Source organism: Trifolium pratense, linkage group LG1 (assembly GCF_020283565.1).
Source record: "Trifolium pratense cultivar HEN17-A07 linkage group LG1, ARS_RC_1.1, whole genome shotgun sequence".
NCBI lineage: Eukaryota > Viridiplantae > Streptophyta > Magnoliopsida > Fabales > Fabaceae > Trifolium > Trifolium pratense.
In genome coordinates this window covers 38562192-38580167 of record NC_060059.1, presented here as the reverse complement: position 1 = coordinate 38580167, position 17976 = coordinate 38562192, and the positions used below count along the sequence as shown (strand labels likewise).

General features: G+C 30.2%; 2 protein-coding genes across 2 annotated transcripts; one reads left to right on the top strand and one right to left on the bottom strand.

Annotated features, from left to right (window-relative positions):
* Positions 1-2078: 2078 nt before the first annotated feature.
* Positions 2079-5920, top strand: LOC123915562 (aspartate aminotransferase P2, mitochondrial). Its single transcript, XM_045966726.1, has 11 exons — positions 2079-2287; positions 2367-2438; positions 3288-3482; positions 3640-3678; positions 3765-3854; positions 3969-4077; positions 4169-4278; positions 4359-4502; positions 4700-4866; positions 5153-5417; positions 5573-5920. The coding sequence occupies exons 1-11, from the start codon at positions 2222-2224 to the stop codon at positions 5702-5704; spliced, it is 1389 nt and encodes a 462-aa protein (XP_045822682.1). The 5' UTR covers positions 2079-2221; the 3' UTR covers positions 5705-5920.
* Positions 5921-6424: 504 nt separating this feature from the next.
* Positions 6425-11206, bottom strand: LOC123915572 (probable receptor-like protein kinase At1g80640). The gene is made up of 10 exons (XM_045966738.1): positions 10854-11206; positions 10443-10613; positions 9868-10118; positions 9649-9781; positions 9119-9182; positions 8925-9021; positions 8695-8797; positions 7602-7720; positions 7280-7369; positions 6425-6994 (listed from the first exon to the last, which is right to left on the bottom strand). The coding sequence occupies exons 1-10, from the start codon at positions 11011-11013 to the stop codon at positions 6839-6841; spliced, it is 1344 nt and encodes a 447-aa protein (XP_045822694.1). The 5' UTR covers positions 11014-11206; the 3' UTR covers positions 6425-6838.
* Positions 11207-17976: the final 6770 nt, after the last annotated feature.

The window sequence follows — 17976 nt, the reverse complement described above, 5'->3', positions numbered from 1 at the left end:
AGATTCGTCAAAGAAAAAATCTCCATCAAATATTTGTCATAGAAAATCCAAGTTGGGTAATATGAGCAACAAAATAAGCAAATCCACACACCATTGACATGACATCACAATATATATCATATGATATCCTAAGTCTACGACCTCTTCTTGCCGCATATACTGTACTTTGATGGAGATTGTATTGTTAACTAATAATAAATCACATGTCATTAGATTGTAATTGGGTTGCTTAAAAGAATAAAAAAAAGATTGTAATCGACTTCAGGACTATATTACAAAGTGAAAAAAAAATACCAATTTGCATATTTAAAAAATAGATGTTCATGTTGAAAAGTCTTTCACTTGATACACATCGACTTATTAAACTATTTTTAAAAAGGAGTAAGAACCCAAAGGCTAAATAAAAAAATAATTCAGTTTATAGCAAAGCATGCAATTTGAGATATCTAAGTTCTAACCAACACTTCTGCATGACAAAGCTATATTTTGACGTTTTCTACATCACTTAAGTTGAAGAAAAATCTTTGGTCAATTTTCGCTTAAAAAAAACTTTGGTCGTTTATTTCTTCAATTCCTTTTAAAACTCAGCTTATACCAACTTTCTATTTTGTGCTCAATATGTATAAAAAGAAGAACATGTGATGTAATACAAATAAAGTGGTTTAGTTTATGTGGAAAAATAGCTCTTTTTTATTTCTATGGTAGGAAAGCTTTATTTTTGCTTTATTTTACATGTTTACATCAATTGGTTGTTATAGCTAACTAGGAGGAGCAATTCTTTAAAAATAGTATGATGTAAGATCTCCAAATATGCTTTTTGAGAAACCTAAATTCCCAACATCGGTTTTAAACAATCTAACCCATTGATTTAAATCGAACAATCCGAGATTAATTATCCTTTTTGAGATTAATAATCGGATTTTTTTAGGTAGTAATAGATTTTTACAAATATTTCCCCCCCTTTATCAAACAAAAAGAGATAAAAATTTCAAATATAAATTTTGACATAAAATGTCTATATAATGAGAAAAAAAATCCAGTGGATTTCAAATTTATGCAAAATGTTTGTAGATTTGTAAAATGTTTAATATATTTTTGAACTACTTTAGAGCTTATTATTGCATGTCTCACTCTTATATGTTTCTTCCCTAATCTCATATTTGATTTTAGGAATCCGAATCATCTGATTTTCTCATGTTATATATTTTGTATTTTATTTCATAAAGTTTTTAATTAACCTATGATTAAGAATTATGTTAAATTATTTTTTTGTCAATTAATAATTAAATTAAATTCAATGACTGAGAATTGCACTAGAGATAAAACTCAAGAAGAAGGATGTGAAAAGATCCTAATAATTTCAGAATTTAAAGACCGTCAGTGTAAATTAATTTTACGTTGACAATCAATAAGAATGAATCATTCTTCCACGACCGTCAGTGTAAATTAATTTTACGTTGACAATCAATAAGAATGAATCATTCTTCCACATTATATTAAGAAAATGAGGTTTAGTGGGATGATGTGGTGGAAAACATGATTGACATTGGTTGATAGTGTAAAATTATTTTATACTGTCAATGCATATTCTTTTTTCTCATAATTTTAACACTCAATAGTGTGTATAAATAACACAAGTTGCGTTATTATTTACTCTTTTTTTTAATCGTATTATTATTATTATTATTTATATTTATTTTTACAAAATTATTTACTTTTTTTAAAAACGAGAAATTTGAGATTCGAACAATCGAACTTGGATCCCTCTAATAATATCTCTTGTACCTATCAATTGAGTACATGACTATATTAACTTCAAAAAAAAAAAAAAAGAGTACATGACTATATTATTATTTACTTCTTTTTTAATTATTTTTTTATAAATTACTTTAATATTAAAAAATCATTTATTTATTATTCCTCTAAATATAAGATAAAATAAAATTTTAAATTCATTGAAAATATGATATATCTGATTCATAATATCCTTGATTAATCTAAAAATTAAACTTTCTTTTATATTTTCTTCTAAGAGAAAATATTAAAAAGTGATCATCATATCATATCATAAAATAAAACATTGTGGTCGATAAAATCACAGTTTGGTACTTGTTGTCATAAGCCCATTGTTTCATTCTTTCGCTTTCACTTGATCTCATCGTTATTACATTTCTGTCTCTGCTTTCTCTTGCGTTGTTTTTTCCTCTGCACAAAAACAAAAATGGGTTCTTCTTCAGTCTTCTCTGTAGCTTCTGCTTCACTTTCGTTGCACGATACCAACATCAAGGTACCTATACCTCTTTCCCATTCATTCAATTGTTACCCTTTTATCATTTACTAATAATTAACCTTTTTGTTTTCAACAGAAAAACCTCAATTTTGGAACCAACGCTTTCAGATTTAACAACGATGGAACCAACACTTTCTCCAATTTTAAGGTCTGTATAGTTATTATCACCTCACTTCACTTTTTAATTTTTTTAAGATATTATTATTCTATGATCAATTGGGTAGGATTATTATTCACAATTTAACACAATTCATGTAACTTATACTAGTTTACTAATGTTCTTCATTAACTACTTTTTATTGTTATTTGTTAATTTATTAATGTTTTTTATTCAGCTTTACTTTAGATTACAAGTGTAAGACTATTTGGTTGGACTCAATTGGTTAATGAATTTTAGTTATAATTGGATTGATCTGGAATACTAGAGTTCGAATCGAACCCTGACTGGAACAATACTTGATTAGACTTTAACTACTTTTTAGTCGAACTCCGGATTACAAGGGCTGTTAATTTTTGTAAAAAAAAAAAAACTACCGTCCGGTCGAACTCCGGATTACCAGGGCTGTTTTCCTCTGAGAATTGGAGGGTTAAGACTAAAAATGAACAGTTTTGAAGTGTGATTCAATTCCCGCTGTCGTTAATTATGTTCTTATTTATGTGTTAATAATCGGTTGAAGTACAGTTTTGAACTGCAATTGAAAATGGTTAATTAGGATTTAGGAGTATGACAGTTGCTACTACCCTGATCAATTTCATTGTGTGTGTGTTTTAAGACAGAAAAAGAAGATTGGAAGTGTGATCCAATTCCAGCTGTCATTAATTATGTTCTTATTTATGTGTTAATAATCGATTGAAGAACAGTTTTGAAATTGCAATTAAAAATGGTTGGTTAATTAGGATTTAGGAGGATGACAGTTGCTTGCTACTACCCTGATCAATTTTCATTCTGTGTGTGTTCTAAGCTTAATTCTTATGTCTGTTGATTTTGTTTATGCAGTCTTCTAGACGGATCTCTATGGCTGTTGCGGTTAATGTTTCTCGGTTTGAGGGTATACCAATGGCTCCTCCTGATCCAATTCTTGGTGTTTCTGAAGCATTTAAAGCAGACACGAACGCTGTCAAGCTCAATCTTGGAGTTGGGGCTTACAGAACGGAAGAACTACAGCCATATGTGCTTAATGTCGTTAAGAAGGTGTTTGATGCTTTTTTTTTTTTCTTTTTTTTTTTTTTTTTTTCAGTTTGCACATTTCCCATGTCATGTATTCATTTCTAATTTTACTTGTTAAAAAACCCGGTACTATTTTTTCAATTGAGTCAATATTGATTTTGATGAAATTCTTGGTTTTTAGGCGGAGAATCTTATGCTGGAGAGAGGGGAAAACAAAGAGGTAATTTTCTTAGCTCGTATGAGATTATTTGTAGCACGAAACTGTTGGCTTTAGATTATTAACTATGATTTATCTTGGAATTGCAGTATCTCCCTATTGAGGGTTTGGCCGCATTTAATAAGGCAACTGCTGAGTTGTTACTCGGAGCAGACAATCCAGCAATCAAACAACAAAGAGTATGTAGTGAATTTAGAAAATATAATTGTTTAGAAGTATATAACATTTAATGGCTTTGAGCATAGGAATAAATCAATTTTTTTATTTACTCGCATTATTCGATTGGCACCCAGGTTGCCACTGTCCAAGGTCTTTCTGGAACTGGTTCTTTGCGACTAGGTGCAGCTCTGATACAACGGTATTTTCCCGGGGCAAAAGTTTTGATATCAAATCCTACATGGGGTGTGCATTTATTCCCTTTCTCTGTTTAATTTTGTCATGGTTTTTGTTTTGAGGGAGTTCATACATCCTGGTTAATGTTGTTGCCTTTCAGGTAATCACAAGAATATTTTCAATGATGCTGGAGTACCATGGTCCGAGTACCGATACTATGACCCCAAAACAGTTGGGTTGGATTTTGAAGGCATGATCGAAGATATAAAGGTTACATCCTGAATAAGATATTCATTCGATTTTAAATAAAATGGAGCTCTATCTAATTGTACCTGTTTACATTTTTATAGTCAGCTCCTGAAGGAACTTTTGTGCTACTTCATGGATGTGCTCATAACCCGACTGGTATTGATCCAACACCACAACAGTGGGAAAAGATAGCTGATTTAATTCAACAAAAGAACCACATTCCATTTTTTGATGTTGCTTACCAGGTACACAATCTTTGGATAAATGAGATATTGTTTTTATAAATTTCTGGACAGCATCTTCAAGCATCATTAACATATTTGAAACTATGGCAAATAAACCTCACAATGAATGATGTGGAAACAACTTGAAACTGGTAGATATCGTGCAGTAACCTTGAATATATTTCACGATGTACTAAACTGCTTATTAAAAAATTTAGGGTTTTGCTAGTGGAAGCCTTGATGAAGATGCGGCATCTGTGAGATTATTTGTGGCACGTGGCATGGAGGTTCTTGTAGCTCAGTCATACAGTAAAAATCTTGGTCTTTATGCTGAAAGGGTTGGAGCTATCAATGTCATTTCCTCTTCACCAGAATCTGCAACAAGGTATTGTAAATTACGTATGCCATGCTTTCTCATATTTGAAATTCAATGCATGTCTTAGAAGAGATTGAATTTGTCTATTTGTCTATTTTTCTCTTTTTATTCATTTTGATTTCTTTTTCTAGAAAGGTGAAGTGTTCATTCTTTCAATCAAAAGTCATTCTGAATGAACTTTACAATAATCATTTGTGGGAACAAAAAAGTTGAAATAATCTTTTAATCACTACGAGTCTTTTCATTAATTCAAACATTCGGCCTTGGTCAACAATTTGATAACTATGTATTTCAGGGTAAAGAGCCAATTGAAAAGGCTTGCTCGACCAATGTACTCTAATCCACCTGTTCACGGGGCTAGGATTGTTGCTAATATTGTTGGGGATCCAGTGCTCTTCGGTGAATGGAAAGCAGAAATGGAAATGATGGCTGGAAGGATAAAAACCGTTAGACAGGAGTTATATGATAGTATTTCTTCAAAAGACAAGAGTGGAAAGGATTGGTCGTTCATACTTAAGCAGATAGGCATGTTCTCATTCACCGGCTTGAACAAGAACCAGGTTATTCTCTCCCCTTTTGACTTCTTTCATAACTTATGGCTTTTTTAGACATTATCTTTTGTCCTATTTCTTCGACTTCATCCACATAATATGAATATGTGATTTGTATTTAATGTATTGTGTTATTGACTTTGTTGTATCTTTCGTCTGATCAGAGTGACAATATGACGAATAAGTGGCATATATACATGACAAAGGATGGAAGGATTTCCCTGGCAGGATTGTCGCTGGCCAAATGTGAATACCTTGCAGATGCTATTATTGATTCGTATCACAATGTCAGCTGAAACGCGGTGAAACGTGCTTTTGAAGCAAGCATATATTTTTGGTGAGTATTATACAAACCATAGTGATTAGCACACATGGAAATAATTCTATTTTGTATGCATCGATTGTCATACATATGTACCTGAAAGCCCTTTGGGAATACTGTTGTAACCTTGAATAAGTTGAACCAAATTGTTGATGTATAACAAATGAGTCTCTTTTTCAGACCTGATAAATGATAATGTTGAGCCTAAATATTGATTAGCGTATGTTTCTTATTGTTGTAAGCCTACCATAGTCAATCATTTTACATTATTGGTTCTTCTAAATCACCAAAACAATAGATTACATGAGACAAACACTTTTATATCAAATAAATGATTCGCTCGCATTCAAAGGGATTCAGATCCCTACCATCAAAATATGCATTAATTGTAATCATTAGACAGATCAGATAACCCACTATCCAAGTTTTTGTTTTAAATTCAATGTACCATACTTAAAATGCGTCGTTCAATCTTCATTTAATGGTTCCAACTTCCAAGTCTTTCGACTCACTGACTACATGAATGCGTGTTTTTTGTGACTGGATAGAATCAGGGGTACTGGTTTCATGATATGTTATGTCTAAACTCTGGATAAGTTACTGTGTTGGAATTCCCTTTTAAAGCACTTCCTTATGTTATTATATGTGGGCAGGATAAATAAGCGCGCTTGCAAAGAAAACAGAATAAGCGATCTTAGCAGAATAATTGTTTCTCTATGAATTATTTGTAACCCGATTTATTGAATTACAAACAGTCAAAAGAGGTAATGAATGACAATCAGAATCAGATCCTCTCTGACCAGTACATTATTCCACGAAATCACTGCACTATACACAAATATTTTCACAAAATCAAAATTAAAATCTTTGCATTTATCATTAACAATCCCAAGCTCTTCACTCTTTTAGGCCTACCCTATTTCCTTATGAACCAGTCTATGTTTCATGGTCAAACTCCAAGACCACATGTATTATTACATGAACAATGTGGTTATGAATCTGTCTGCAATTCCGAACATTGATAAAGAATAACTGGTTTGGCAGCATCATGAAACCATGTCTTGGATTTTCAATGCGAGAATGTCTTCTGAAATTGTTGATGACTATGTTAACTAGAATTTGTAGGTTGCTGCGTCACTTGTGAAACTCTGAGAGTTCCTCCTAGCTCAACAGGTACAAGAGGGATGAGGGAGTGTAGAACATCTGCAATCAGAGGGCGGTAACATGGCTCTGGTTGCACACATAACACTGCCACAGCAGCAACCTGAAAAGTACACAGTTCAGGTTATAGTTAAGCAGAATAACACACTGCAAAAACATTGTAGAGGCAGAGTGAACATAATTCCAACAGGAACCTAGTTTTAGGAATGAGTTTATTTGGATTAGTTTCTTAAAAAAAGCTAACAATTTTCTTTTTAAAAAAATCTTGTATATGTTAAACAACAGATTCTCATAAAAGTTGAAATTAGCCTCTTAATCTCAATTTTTAAGAAGTTTTCTCGGCTAACTTCTACATAAATTCTGTATTTAGACTACTGGATTCTCAAACCTGGAATAAGTGCTTAGGATCCATTGTATTCTTAATCACATTATCCACAATGTTTGGAAGCTTTGATCTGTCTGTGAGCTGTGGCATGGCCTGCAATCACCAGAAAAAAAAAGAAGCTTATTGTCATTCATTTCCCAATCAACCATATCTAATATGTTTGGTTTGGCGTTCATCTCATCTATACTCTTTCTTGCGTTCCAAGTCAGTTCCACCTTGAATATTGAGAAGCTACAAATTGTTGCTTCAAGGTGGACGGACGCGCATTAAGTGAAATTCCACCGTCAAAATAAACGTATACTAATTTTGATCAAACAAGCCATACCCATGTGACAATAGATTGGCATTGAGATGGGTTCAGTTTTTCCACAGGCTTCCTTCCTAATAGAAGCTCAAGAAGCACAACTCCAAAAGCATATACATCACTTTTATCAGTCAATTTACCTGTAATATATAATTTGAATGCAATATCCTCATTAGATAATTCAAGTTTTCCTAATAAATGAATTTCACATAAGATCTCATTTAACTTTTGAAACTAAGATCATTGCAGATGTGATTCATTTCATCTATATCTCATGTTAAAATATCCACTATAATTCACACAAAATCTATTAAAAATTAAAAATCAAATGAATAATAGAATACTTATGTCTTTGATCTGAAAAAAAAACTTCCAATGTTTCCCATCTTACAGACAAGAATCAATTCCAACTCACTTGAATTATATAATAGAATGCTTGCTGACACAGTAGTTGTGAACAAATTTTAGTTCCTACTAGGATATTATTTATTTTCTTCATTATTGTATTAATATGTTGTTATCTTATCACTGACAAGAAACACCTAGAGCAAACTATATATATAATATGATAGTGATGTGTAACTGACATGTTAATTTGATAACCTATATGATTTGTTTTGTCAGTTAGGTAGGTATATGCCCCATATGGGCATAAGGTGCACAGTTCAAACCTTTTAAACGGATCTGGATTACATGCAGTTAGAATACTATGCATTTACACCATCAGTACATCAATGACCATTGCATAAAAGATCGAATAGTCTATACTCGATGACCAATAGAGTAAAATCGAAAATGACTTGTATTTTAGGTTTTAAAAAAGTAATTAAAAATATGCATGTTTTCTAGACTGTACGATCTTGATCAAACGAGTAATGTGCTGACCATGTGAATATGCATACTGCATGCAATTCATTTCCCTTTCAAACCCACCCTATACTCCACACACAATTAATGCATCAATCAAAGGTATTAAAGAAAGCAACATCTTGGATCTGGTCTGTTGAAAATTTAATTATAAAGTACTAGTATTAATTAAACATTCATGGATGATGGATCAACTTGTGTGACCAATGCATATGCATTGAAATTGTACTAAGTTGAGCTGGCATACCATCTAAAAGATACTCTGGGGCTACATACCCCAATGTGCCTGAAAGCTTGATGTTATTCTTGTTTTGGGACCCATCAGTTATTGCAAGACCAAAATCAGAAACCTGAATCCACCAATAGGTCATAGGGGCACACACAAAATAAGTAAAATTTAGCTAACACAATAAATTTATAGCAATATAAGGAAAATAGTTTATGCATCAATTTCAACATGGTATTTCTTTTTTTTACCTTGGCATTGAAGTTTGCATCTAAAAGAATATTAGAAGATTTCAGATCTCTATGGATCACTGAAGGGTAACAGTGCTCATGCAGATATTTTAAAGCTCTGATTAACATTAAAATGATTAATCAATACTAGCATATTAATAAAAAAGAAAATGGAAGAAATAGGAAAAAATATGTAATTGATTAATTAAGGTCACCTTGCTGTGTCAAGAGCAATTTTCATTCTCATATGCCAAGTCAATGCTGAGCCATGAGATGGACCTTCACATAATCAATTTTTGGTAAATAAAGTGATTAGTATTTATTATTGTTTATGTACTAAAAAACAGATTATTTTATGATTTATAATTGACCTCATTATCTTTTGATTTGAGTCTTCTATTGGATAATAATGTTAAAGGTTCCAACTTCTCTAAATTGAATCACTTTAGAGCATAAAGTTATGTCAATTGTTAATGAATAATAAATCATGAGCATATCAGAATACTACCTTCTACCTTATGTCCTTTTTATAAAAAACGGTTAGGTTTATTAAATAACTGATGTATCCGGTTTATATTATAGGTCAGATACATCAGTTATTTATCGAATTTAAAAAGTGAGTTGTTTCTTATAAAAATGACCGGAGGAAGTATTAACCAATGGTGGAATGTTTTAATATTTATTATAACCACCCATTTTAATCAAAAGTGACAAATCCAATAAGGCAAAACATTATAAACAATACCATGTAATTGAGTTTCCAATGATCCATTTTGCATCAATTCATAGACAATAAACCTTGAATCCTCATTACTGCCACAACCAAGCAGAGAAATTACATTTGGATGTTGAATTTTACTTAACAATTCCACCTCATTCTGCAAATTCATCAAAAACTATTTCAACACAAATTTTACAACAAAAATAAATAAAATCAACAAAATGAATGATCATAAATTATCACCTCAAATTCTCTTTCAGCATATTGACATTCACAGTTCAACCTCTTGATAGCAACATCTAAATTATCATCCAACCTGGCCTTATAAACACATCCAAAACCACCTTCACCCAAGATGTTACTTTCCTTGAAATTTCCAGTGGCTTTTTCTATTTGCTTATAGTCAATGATTGGAACACACCCTTTCTTACCAACCATTTTCACAGAACTAAATTTACTCAAAAATGGAGCTAAACCAATCCCTTTCTCACCATCTAGACATTCAAAAAACAGAACAAGTAAAAAAAGGATTAAATATATTCTTACTCCCTACAAAATTTACATTTTTGCTTTTCCGTTCCTGCAAATTATGAAACTACGCGTCTTGAAATTTGCAGTAACGGAAAAGTGAATACATAGACTTAAAACAAAATTTGATATAACTACGGGACTAAAAACATATTTAACACGAAAATATATACAGAAGTTTCTTGATATAACTATTGGACATAAATCCATATTAGCTTTAAAAATTGATGTTAAATCATTAATAAATTAATAAATATAAGATAATTACACATGAATGAAAGAAAAAATACCCGAGCTTTGAAACTTTTTCTTGTTGGATTTCGATGAATACTTGATGTAATAAATCCAGAAGCTTAACATACACAAAATGATGACACCAAGTGCAGTGCTAGCTACAACAAAAGTCATTATCTTTTTCTTGTGTGAATCCATTTTTTGCTGTTCATCCCCCACATGAATACCTGATCAAAATCAAACACATTGTAAATAAAAATTAAATCTTTTTCAAATTTGAAATCATTAATAGCAATTTAAGAGAGTTTAATAAAAAGGGTAGGATCTAATTATCCAAATAATGAGAATAATCAAAAAAACACTAGAAATTACTAAAAAAAATCAAAATAAATAATTTCCATTAATTTCAAGTAATGATTTTTAAAAATTAAAATTAGAAATAATTGCGAGATAGAGAGAGAATGTGCCTGGAGAGGAAGCAGAAACAGTGATTGATGTGAGAATTGGAGAAAAGGGTGAAATTTGAGGTGAGGGAACAAGAGGGTCTATATCAGAAGCAAGAATCCAAATTGGTTTGTGAAGAATAAGGATGAACATGAGAATCATGTGAAGAAACTTCATTTTCATTGTTTGTGTGTGTCTATGAAAACATGAAGATAGAATGAATGAAAGACATATACTACAAATGTATGACTTGTGTGTGTGTGTGTGTGTGTGTGTGGATGAAGCGTGAAAAGGAACACACACAGAGACACAGCTAAGAGTTTATGAGCCACTGAAAGTGAATGTGTTTTTTGTATCTTTGATTTTAGACTTTGACACACCCTTTATTTTCTTTTTTAGCTTCAAAACAATAATACTCACCTTTTTAATTGATTTTTTTTTCTTTTTTGTTTATGGCACATGATTGATTAACATATAAGCCACATTTGATAAATGTTTACGGTATATTCGTATTATAAAATCTACCATTTAATTGAAAATTATTATTATATTGATTATGTCTAAAATTTAACATTGATATAAGTTATTAGGTTTGGTGTAATTGTAAGAGATTCGAGTAGTATGCTTGAAATCATTTGACACATATGAGTTGATATGATAGTGAAAGTTTAAGACTTTGAAGTGCGTTCCTCTCAAGGTTTTAAGTTTGAATCATTTCGATGTCATTTATGTGTTGAATCAATCCCTACGAAGCAAAGATATGATTTTAAATGAGTTATTATTAATATATAATGGAATTAGTGCATCTCAGACAAGTCGGTCATTAATTGGACTTGAGACGAGTCATAAAAAAATCTTATAAACTTTTACCAAACGAGTCAATTAAGAAAAATATTATCATATAAAATTGTTCTATTTAAAAATTGAATTCAATTTCTCTCAAATAATTCATATTTAAGGATAAATTGAAAGACTAAAAGAATAACTGAAATAAAAGAAGGGAAAAAGTCAAAGGATCAACTCGTCAAGTTTTACTACAATTCACGGAAAATACGTTTGGATAACATACTTTTACAATTGGTTGACGTGACGAAATGATTTTTCTTTCTCTATCAAGTAAGTCAATATGGGGATCTTCTCGATTGAAAGATCCCCAAATATCAATTTATCGCGAATTGCCGAATAGATAGATCAGATCCGGACGCGATTGTTGCTCCACCACGATACGGACACGACTGGATTTAATCATTTTAACTTTAATCACTTATTATTACATTCTAAAATATCTTTTACTCTAATAGATATATAAAATATTATTTATTGTTATTATTCACCTAATGTCAACTTTTTGTGGTAATGTATTATTTTTTTAATTGAAGTGATTGAAAAGAATGCAAAAAAGGCATAGTAATTTAAATCCCTTTTAAGCCTACTTTTGTGCACCGTGTCTTGTTGTCTTTGTCTTTTTTCACATTTTTGTTCCAAATTATTTAAGTCTTTTTTTCTCTCGTTTTCTCAGCTTATACGAAAAGAGGGACCGTGACAACAATTGACAATTCAAATTTAATTTTCTTGAGGGGCAACGGCAAGAAAATGATGTTCACTGAATCATTTGAACCATGATTTCTTAGTATTATTTATTTCTCTTATTCTATAATTGTCTTTGAGAATATTTGAACAATGTATTTTGAAATTACAAGACTAGACTTGTTACTAGTAACTAGTAATAGCATCTAACAATCCAATAAAAATGGTCTTTCATGATATTGAGCTACAAGATGGATCCAATAGTTGGAGTTGAATTGCCTCTAAGATTGTTGATAGAATAAGGGTTAAGAGAGCCAGGAAACTTTGTTGCACAAATAAAGGAAAATAATTTAAGAATAAATTCTAAAGTATGCCTCATAAATTTCAAAAATAGCTCACTATACCTTTTCTAATTAAAAAATTAATGATATGATTATTTTTGTGATGACAAAGTTTGGACGTCCCCTTGAGCTTAGCTCAATTGGTAGGGACATTGCACTATATATGCAGGAGTCTGAGTTCGAACTTCGAACACTCTACTTATTCACCTTTAAGGTGGATTTTCTAGCCACTAGACTACATGGAAAAAAAAAGGACAAAGTTTGGACATTTTCTTCCTTAAAAAGTTTTTCAATTAAAAGCAAATAGTACAAAAGGTGCGTGCTATAAGTCGGATCCAACAATTAAGATTTGACTAAACAAGTTAAATTGCTGATAAGATCATTGATAGAAAAAGAGAGACAGCCAAGAAACATTGTTACAAGGGAAAAAAAAATTGAAGAATAAAGTGTCTCATAAATTTCTGAAATTGTTATAGTTTCTTAGAAAAAGTGTGAGTCAAGAAACATTATTGCACGAAGAAAAAGGAATTTTTTTGAAGAGATTCCAAATGTGGCTCATAAATGTCAGAAGTAGCTCACTATACCTCTTAGAATTGGGAATTATTAGGTCTAATTCAACCATACAAAACCGACATGTAAGATAAAGATTGTCTCTAGTTTATAAACACATATTTAGATCATCTCGCAATTGATGTGAGACTTCTTAACACACCTTATTGTGCCCAGTGTTATTAGGCTTGGGACGCGGATATAAACAAGGTTATATTAAATAGTTTATAAATGAGGTTAACAATACCTTCTTAGAATTTGAAAAAGAAAAATAAATAGAAACTAACTATAACAAATGAGGTTATATTGAATAGTTTATAAACTAATTTATAGCTTATAGTGGTTAAGTTATTTCGTTGAGTTTATAGTATTCGATAAAATTAGTGGATAATTAACATATAAAAATTTTTAAAATAAAATGACATAGGTAAAATTGAGGGAGAAAAATGATGAGTTATATATTAATAAAAATAAATTATAAACTCGTGAGAGAAAAATATTATCAAACAAGTCTTTTTTATCATAAGATATATAAATTCAAAATTGAATATTGCAAAACAGAGATAATTCGGATTTTTTTTTTTGTATGATAAAATGTAGAGAGTAGAATTGAAGTAGAAAATTGTTATAAAAATAATTAAAATATTGGAGTAGAAAATTTTAGCCATTTGTATATAATGACATATATCACAAGAAAATAATGATGAAAAGAATACGTTGGATCTATTTATATAATATATCCATGCATGTAAGTCAATTGCGTGATACTCTTGCTACATTATTTTCCTCTTGTATTTAGTAGGATAAGAAGCTTTGATACTCAAACATCAATATCACATATCAAATATTAGCATAAACCAACAAAATGTATTAAAAGCAAAATGCTAAGTACATCACAACATTTCATATTGTTAATTGTTAGAAAGATAATTGGTAGTTAAAAAATGACTTGCAAATTAATTTCCTAAAAGACAAAATTTTCATCATAAGAAGTAGTTAAAGAAACCAAGCAAAGGATAAATTGATCCATATATAATCACTACTAGGGCTTGTAAGAAATTAATCATAAATTGAATAATGTTAAAAAGTCCTATAAAAAGTACGTAAAAGACTTATTGATAATTATTCATCCTACTATTTTATTTTATAGTGATATATCATTCAAATTTATAAATAATTATATAATGCACCTTTATAGGTCAAAATCATTTAAAATTTAATATAGTGACCATAAATATTACTCATGTATTATTCAACATTTGGCTTGAAATTGAATAATGTCATATATTTTACATAATTTATTAAAAAAAAAAGTATATATATAGTAGCAACGTCAATTGAGATTGTATATAATACAAGGGCAGTTGTTGTAGTAGACATGAATTTAAAGAAGCATGTGATTTGAATGTGTCATTCATATGACTATTGGAAAAATTAACATCTTCACGTGTTAGGTCGATTATAGGTTTGAATTCTTATAGTGGAGCTCAATAGTCCAATAATTATATAATTAAATTGTTATATAAGATTATATCATAAATTTTTTGTTTGTTAATAATAAAATAAAATGAATTATTAATAATAATGTGTTTAGGAGAAGCTTTCATGAATGTCATAAAAGATTAGATACGTAAGCAAATTCTTAATTGGAAAGTTACTTGTGCAAATTGGCACATGGTGAGTGATATCGATGGGATTGAAGTGGAACTTAGCTGAATTTTAATTTGATCTCTACATATAATATTTTCTTAAAAATATTTCCATTTTTCCTACAAAATTCACTCCCTTGATAAAGATAAGATTAACACTTTACAAGTGTGTTTGATCTGCTAAAAAATAAATGATTGGACATGATAATTTCAATTATATTATGTTTAATTTTAAAACTGATCTAGGACCGAACAACAATATGATGAAATTCGTGATAGTTGTAATACTAATGCATGACAACTAAGTATAACTTTTTTTGTTGTTACAATGGAGTCAGAGAAGATCGAACCTAAGACCTCCTGCATATTACCTAAACCCCTCAACACTACACCTATATTTTTTTTTACTAAAATAAAATATTCATTCATTCAAATTGATATATACATCAGATACAAGTACAAATTCAATGTCGCTAAAAACGTAAAGGATGAATCTGCGAACAAATTCACAACATCCAAGTTAATAGCATAAAACGACATGCTTAAGCCTACAAATAATGTGACAAAATAAAAGTAACTGAAATACCCATGTCTTCGGATCTTCATCGTTAATGACCTTGTCATTGATTGAATCAGTAGTTGATCAAAGTTGATCTGTCAATCTGAACCAAACGAACATCGCAAAAAACAGGAAAGTAAACAAGCACCGCACGAAGACGGGACGCACTGAGACAAAGAAATCACAAAATAAAATAGAAAAACTTTAATCTATGTGAAATTTCACTTATTTAAATAAAAGGAACTATAAAACGATCAAGAGAAGTGATTTTGGATCAAAATTGATCATAAATCACCCCTCCTTAAAAGATAAACAAGAAGAGAAGGCAAGAAGAATATCTGTCTGGGCCAGCTAGACTACACCCATATATGAAACAAGACATTAACTGAAACTAAATAAATTAAATGTCACATTAATTGATATTGAAAGTCTAGCTTTTTGCATGTTAACTGTGATTTGATTCTAAGCAGATTTGCCTCCATTTCTTTAATAAGTGGCCACAACATAGAATGTAAAAGCTAGCAAGAACAATAGAATGTAAACATTTCGATAAACAGTTTCAGCTTATATGAAAGCAGTTTAACTTTAATTTGATCTTTTGTTAACGTATACATAACTCATAAGCACTTATATGATAAGCGTGCATACTTTTTTTTTTTTGAAAAGTTAAAGTATACACATTTATATGATAAGCGTATATATTTTAAGCACTTAATTAAGTTGTTTATCTAAATAGGGCCGAATTTACTAACATGAGTGAAGTAAACCTAAAATCAAAAGGCATTGCTCTTTGAATCATTATATAATTGATAATCATCATCGATCAAACTAAAAAAAAAAAAACTCACTTTAGGGCATGGTTTGAGAATTGTTTGAAGATTTGTAAGCTTCAGAGTCCAACATGAGAGTGTGATTTCACAAACGCCGGTACCCTATGTAGTAAAGGTTTTTGGTGTTGCTGATTTTCATGTGTAAGGTGGACTTTATGAACCCAACTTGAAGTCTCACATTGGAAGTCATGAATCCGATATGAGGGTTTATATCGGATTGGACAATCCTCCCCTATGAACCATAGTTTTGAGGTGGAGTTAGATTCAATATGGATAAATGTCCAACTTACACATGGAAATTGGTGCCACATTTGTTTGAATGAGTTTAATGGAAACAAATATGATAATATAATCTTAAAAAACAATGTCTTTAAATTATTTTCTACTTAAAATTTTTAATTTACCATTATCACTAGGTTAATTTACCGATCGTTAGTTGGTCCTCTAGTGATTGGTGCTGGACTTGGTAGGGAGGATCACGGTTCAATCTCCCGCAACTGCGATAGAAAGGGGCTGAAACCACTTGATGCTAGAACTGATCCCCAAAGCAGATTAAATTATTTCATATGTTGTTGAATCTAAAGTTAACCCAAATATAAGGCTACTAAAGTTCTTATCAGCAAAATTACTTTCAATTAAATGTTATAACTAAAAGGGTCTTTCTAACCGATGTCTTTGGGGAATTTTTTAAACATTTCATTTAAGAAAAAAAAAATTATTCAAAGGGTTAAATACTACAATTTTCAATGCGTTGACTTTATAAATTTTCATAAAAATTCTATAAAAGTTTACTATTTAACATCTTAAAGAATGTTCCGGAGCACATGTTAGCATCTACCAAACTAATAAACCTCATATGTAGACGAACCTGACCGATGCTCAGTCCTAGGCTACATATAATAAGAATAGCTTTATACCAGACTTATTATTAAAATTTATACCTCACTTATTATTAAAATTATTGGGTCGAGTCAGATTGAATTTGAAAGTTAATTACTAGTTATTCGACTAATGGCTCTCAACAATGATTATCTATTTTTTTTAAGCATGCACTTACGCTAGCACAAAATATATGTCCCTGTGTAACCAAAAAAAAATATATGTCCCTTAATTGTAGGTTCATTGACTTCTCCAAAGAGTGTTAAGTATAAATTGTTGGATTTTTCAGAACTATTAAAAATATAGATAAATAAAAGGAATAAATTACAAGTAAAATGATAGTTCAATTGATTATGTGTTGAAATTATTTTTTACAATGGACATTTATAGGTGTGTTTTTGTAACTGTTGTTGATCACTCAAGTATGAAGTATTATTCAAGCTAGAGATTAAACTTAAATACTTTTATTTTATTAAGTGTTATAAATTTTAATTAAGGAAATGATCAAAACATAAATAATATATTTTGATGTTTAAATTAATAAAAAAATTAATATTAGATAAATAATATACCATTGGTTTTTCCTTATTCTCATGTGTTAAATTTGACTATAGGAATCATGTATATGATATCAATCACTAAGAATACCACCAACCAACTACCAACAATATATTATGAAGTTTAGATTTTAAATACCTAACATATGCAATATTGCACATAAGCAACCAAAATGAATAACTTTTTATTGAAAAACAACAATTATTTATTAAAAAAATTTATATTTAATATAAAATGCTCAAGTTTCAATACAA

Bases quoted from the DNA above. Each gene is read 5' to 3' on its own strand.
- LOC123915562 (XM_045966726.1), top strand. From the start codon at position 2,222: ATGGGTTCTTCTTCAGTCTTCTCTGTAGCTTCTGCTTCACTTTCGTTG. The intron at 4,078-4,168 runs GTGTGCATTTAT...GTTGCCTTTCAG, and splicing joins GATATCAAATCCTACATGGG to GTAATCACAAGAATATTTTC. The intron at 4,867-5,152 runs GTATTGTAAATT...TATGTATTTCAG, and splicing joins TCACCAGAATCTGCAACAAG to GGTAAAGAGCCAATTGAAAA.
- LOC123915572 (XM_045966738.1), bottom strand. From the start codon at position 11,013: ATGAAAATGAAGTTTCTTCACATGATTCTCATGTTCATCCTTATTCTT. The intron at 9,183-9,648 runs GTATTGTTTATA...GATTATGTGAAG, and splicing joins ATTGGAAACTCAATTACATG to GTCCATCTCATGGCTCAGCA. The intron at 7,721-8,694 runs GTATGCCAGCTC...TATATATTACAG, and splicing joins CCCAGAGTATCTTTTAGATG to GTAAATTGACTGATAAAAGT.